General features: G+C 46.6%; 1 protein-coding gene across 1 annotated transcript in view; it reads left to right on the top strand.

The window, feature by feature from the left end:
- Nucleotides 1–5,162, top strand: part of PPME1 (protein phosphatase methylesterase 1) — a 62,603-nt gene that overhangs the window by 46,575 nt on the left and 10,866 nt on the right. The window contains exons 10-14 of the mRNA XM_019522014.1: nucleotides 293–419; nucleotides 1,294–1,423; nucleotides 2,235–2,279; nucleotides 3,188–3,252; nucleotides 4,872–4,939. Coding sequence (XP_019377559.1) covers nucleotides 293–419; nucleotides 1,294–1,423; nucleotides 2,235–2,279; nucleotides 3,188–3,252; nucleotides 4,872–4,939 — 435 coding nt within the window. The remainder of the gene's footprint in view (nucleotides 1–292; nucleotides 420–1,293; nucleotides 1,424–2,234; nucleotides 2,280–3,187; nucleotides 3,253–4,871; nucleotides 4,940–5,162) is intronic.

The raw sequence follows: 5,162 nt of genomic DNA, 5'->3' as shown, positions 1-5,162 counted from the left end.
TTTTTTTTTTTTTTTTTTTTTTCCTGTAACCCTTCAAAACACAATGATGCTTACAAAAGGAATTAGATGTGTCCAGTGTTTTTATCCCACTGTGTTTTATAAGGAAGCTGATTTTGCTTGCATGACTTGACCCCTACCCCCATCTTTATCTGACTGATTCTCAGGTCAACTGTGCCCCCTGGAGCACTCAGTGGTGTATCTTCTGTATCTTACTGGTGTGGCTCATTTCTCTTAAAATCCTTAGTCTTTTTCAAAACAGAAAAATGCTCAGTTTCTGCTCCTGTTTTACCAGGTGTGAAGGGGCTGCCAGTCCTGAGGGCCCCAAAACCATAGTGGAGGGGATAATAGAGGAGGAGGAGGAGGAAGACGAGGAAGGAGGAGGATCCGTTAATAAACGGAAGAAGGAAGATGACACAGAGGTGGGCATTTCTCTCTCTATACTTGAAGAGACAAACAAAGATGTGAATTCTGTATCTCAAGGATATATGGAGACTATAGGGAGCAAGAAGACAACCATGGGGGTCAGCCAAGAGTTTGCCCTCCAGGGGGACATACAGAAGTTATCCCCAAAAGAGTAACTAGCCTTACTGTAAATGGAAGCAACTGCAGTGACAACTTGGCTTGTACCAGGGCTTTTACTTTGTCTTGCTCTTGTGCAGCTGGTTACATCTTGAGTTAGTCCTTGATGTTATTTCCAGATATTCATGGGCTTGGTTCAGAAGAGGACTTCTCTCCTGAAGGAGGAAGGTTCATAACAACCTGTTTTAAAGAGTTGCTCATGCTTTGTCTCCACTGTATTTCTGTGTCTTATAAAGGTCTCACTGTTCCTCACAGGGGAATATGGACCATGATCTAATCATTCTAGTCCCTCGGGTGAAACCATTTTACAGCATATTACAGCTTTGTACCAGGTGCCCGTATCTCACCCAGGCTTTGTTGAGGGACAGGTCCCAGAGCTCTGCGCATGTATCTTATTTCTGGTATAAAACAGCCTTGGAAGCTCCAGGCTTCCCTTGCTTTCTGTGTTAGAGGCAACATGCACGGACTTCTTGCTCGTTTCCCCTGTTAACATGGTGCAGCTGTATTGTGGAGGAAGCATGCTTAGGAATGAGAGAGGCCAGTTGGTGATGCTGTCCCATTAGCCTCACCTGTGGTGGACAAACCAATGTTAGCTGTCAGGATTTGTCTCAGTGCTCACTTTTTTTTTCCCTAGAGGGCACTCGCCTACATTTATTCTGCACAGGTTGCTGTCAATGGAATGCTAACACTGAGCTCTTTGCGTTTCCCCTGCAGACAAAGAAGGAGCACCCATACACATGGCGAATCGAACTGTCGAAAACAGAAAAGTACTGGGATGGGTGGTTTAGGGGATTATCTAACCTCTTCCTTGGTTGTCCTACTCCAAAGCTGTTGCTTTTAGCAGGTAGGTGCCTCCCTTTTTCTCGTGAGTGAGAGCTGCTTTGTTTGAAATGTGGTTTAAAACAGAGCTGTCCTGCTGGCATGCAGCCTGTGAGGTGTTAACTTGCAGCCTCTGGTCTCCTGGTAGGGGGTGGAGGGGCCATTGGGTCCCCAGCCCCTCTGGAAGTGTGGACAGCCCTGGTTTGAAGTAATCATTCCCTGTGGCTGCAGTCAGCAGTTTAGAGGAGAGAAGGGTGAACCTGTAGGTAAAACTCTGGCCTGGGGTAGTTGGCCTAGCTTCTATTCTGTCCTCTCTACATTCCTGAAGAGACCTTGGAAAAGTCCATTGAGACCTTTTGTTTCCCTTTTTACAATGTACCTGGGAGACTTATTTATACCAGATGCTCTGGCCTCGAGGAAGGTGGTTTGGTTGCAAGTTTAAGGTAACGTTTCAGAACAGGACTGAAGCACAGCTTGTTCCCCAGGGCCCAGTACTAATATCTTTTTTTACTGTAGATCAGGGTAGGATTCGAACTTGTGACCCAAAAGTGAAAGAGTCCACGCCCAGGGGCCTGGGATAGGGAAGACTGAGTCCAACCATGTTAAGTGCCCTTTTTAGAGGTGCGGCTGGAAGGGTGAATGAATGGTTCCTCAGTCTCCAGCATGGATCCTCTCCTGTCCCTTTACTATCCTGCTAAGCAGTAAAGTGTTCCAGTGGGTGCCAGCATGCTGTTTCCATCCCATTTTTACACCAAACACCCTTTGCAAAACCTTAGAGCCTGACTAGACACGCTTTCCCTGGCTTCTGCCCAAAGCATTTGTTTGTTTTATTCCAGGCGTTGACAGGCTGGATAAAGACCTAACGATTGGACAGATGCAAGGTAAATACTGAGCGGTGCTGTAATGCTCTTTTGGATGATTGCTTGTTGCTGTGGCTGAAAACATTAGGGAGGGTGTCTGGAACGATCCTGAACAGGAGCAGTCTGTATTGAGACAAATGAGTATTAACAAACTTAATTAACCCCCAGAGTACCAGTGCAGTCCCTAGCGATTGCATACTAATGGGAGACAAAGAGGCTGAGATCTCTCTGGTGCTCTGGCAGGGCCGTCTCTCTTTAGCTCAGCTTTTAAATGTTTCAAATGATGAGGTTTCATCCCCAGTCTTAGATCACAAAATGAGTGCTACATCCTGCCATTAGGAAGCTTTTGTTGATTCTTCTGTGTCATCCCATTGCTCCTGCTTGGTACCAGATGAAAGTAATCCCCTCCTTTTCTGGTGCTGACTAAACGTCAACTAGTGGTTGGCTGTCAGCTCAAGTCCCCAATCACTGGCTTCTTTGGAACTCTGGTACTGGAAGATCACGGCATGGTAGGTCTGACAGTCGCCTTCCTCTTAGGAAGATGGAACCACCTTCAATACAAAGTGCTCAGAAATAATTAGTTACCTTCCTGCTCCCTGGAGAGTGTTTTAGTTTGATCATGCAGGAACTATGAATGAAGAAGCCAGTTCTTGCCCCATAGTGAAACTGCCCTCTCTGTACATCTTGCTGTTCAACATCTGATGTCAAATGCAACTTCCTGGTCCCCAGCAGCTAGATGCACACAGCAAGGCTTAGTTATAAAGTATTTAACTATATAGATGGAACATTCATAGAAGCATCAAGTGTTTTCAATCCCAGCATGGGATGTATATGGGCTTCTGTATTCCCATGTAGCATCTACCCAAGTTGCTGCCAGTGTGGAATGAGTCCAGTTAAAAGCAATTCCCCTGACTTTCTTTGTTCTGTAGGAAAGTTTCAGATGCAAGTTCTCCCCCAGTGCGGCCATGCAGTCCATGAGGATGCTCCGGACAAGGTGAGCTCCAAAGCCCTGCAAGCCATCTGGGCTCTGGCACTTTCTAGTTCGGTGCAAAAGGGGCCTGTCACTATTATGCAGCTGACATCCTGTTACTTTGGTCACTGCTCCTCAGCATCTAGGCACCCTCCGCAACTCTGAATTCAGCAGTGCCATGGTTGAGAATTACTGCACTGCAATCTAAATTCAGAAAATTTATGGGAGCAACCTTGAGGCTAAAAATGTTAAGAACTACTGATCTGGCTGATGTCAGGTGAAGGTGGTGGGGCAGTACCTCACTTCACTTTGCCCCACTCTCTCCTCCCTCTGCCTTCCCCTGGTCTGAGCCTGAGGGCACAAAGGTGGCACCTGCTACTGAAGCTGCTCCTCTGGATATTGTCAGCTGGTGTGTGGAGCCATCTACCTCTGTGTCCCTTTCCTCTAGCCCCAGGACCATGGGATGAGCCAGGCTGAAAGACATGGCCCTGTGTCTGCCCACCCACAGCTGAACATAAAGTTAGGTGTCCTAGGAGGGTGGGTCCGCAGAGGAGTAGCCACAGGTGCCGCTGGTCTGCAGGAGGCTGGGGCAGGTGCACAGCACTGGATACAGGGAGGAGGGGGCTTACCTCACATATGGGCCAGACACTGTGGCACCCTTACAAGGATCTTGAGAAACACCAGTTGAGAATCACTTGCATAGATTTTCAAGGCTACACCATAACTGCCAGGGAGCCTGCTTATTCACATGGCACTTTAGCTGCTTTTCAGGGATGAGATGATCAAAGACACTTTTCCTTAGAGACCCAGGTCCCACCTACACTACAGCTGTAGCTGTGTCAAGGCCAAAGGGTGGTGGGACTGACTACGTAGACAGTAGCGAGGGTGTGATGTGATCATAGGCTTTTCCCCTCCCTTGGCTCTTTTATCTTCCCCCGCCCCAGCCCTCACCGCCTCCAGTGCAGTCTTCTGCTTTTAGCATTGGTTGTCAGGTGATCAAAGCTGGGTGGTTTGTGTTTTTGAGAAGCTGATATAAATAGTATCAACAGTTGTGGGCTTTTTTTTTTTTATATTGCCAAAGCTCAGTGGCTTTTCGGTATCCTGCCTACATGGTGCTGTGGGATAGTGGACAGAGCACACAGTTCCAAGCTCACCTCTACCACTGCCTTCCCACGTGGCCTTGATTCATTTAACTTTTGTGTGCCCCAGTCTGCCCCGTTTCCACTCACAATGAGATGTTTGGAAGAAGCATCATTATTAAAGTGCAAACTAAAGGCCATGTGTTATTACTACTATCAATCTGATGCCCTCAGTTGCTGCTTAAAGGCATGCTGATTTAACTAACAATTCTGCCTGACTGTACCTGCCAGAGAGAGAAATCATGCCATGGGATTACTGACAGCAAAGGAGATGGTGAAAACTGTTCTGTTTTCCATTGTATTTGACCGCATGGAGCTGTATAGTCAGTGCCTCCGTCTTCGTGGTCTAATACAGTAATTTCCCTTCTTTTCTGTGTGGCAGTTCTGTACAGAAATGTTGGAAAATCTGTTTACAGAAAAAAGCCTGATTTGGCAGGTGATTTGTGTTTGGAACTGCCAGAGCTTCAAGTTGACTGAATTGCGACCTCTTTCCCCCACCTTCAGGTTGCTGAAGCTGTTGCAACTTTCTTGATCCGGCACAGGTTTACAGAACCAATCGGTGGATTCCAGTGGTAAGGATCTGTGGGGGTTAGGGCTGTGCAGTCTTCTTCCTTTTCCCTACTGGAAGTCTTGCTTTTTCTGTGTACATTTTGGCACAGCAGAGGACTGAGATCGGGGTAATAAAGAAACAGTCAGAAAATTATTAAAACCTGAGTATATTCAAAAGAAAAGAAAAGAAAAAGAAAGAAAGAAAAGAAATTGTATAGTATGGCTTGTATTTTCTTTTCTTCTGTT

This window comes from Gavialis gangeticus, unplaced genomic scaffold (genome assembly GCF_001723915.1).
Source record: "Gavialis gangeticus isolate Ggan-Ray unplaced genomic scaffold, GavGan_comp1, whole genome shotgun sequence".
NCBI lineage: Eukaryota > Metazoa > Chordata > Crocodylia > Gavialidae > Gavialis > Gavialis gangeticus.
Note: the sequence above shows the minus strand (reverse complement) of the source record. Positions and strands in the feature narration are given on the sequence as shown.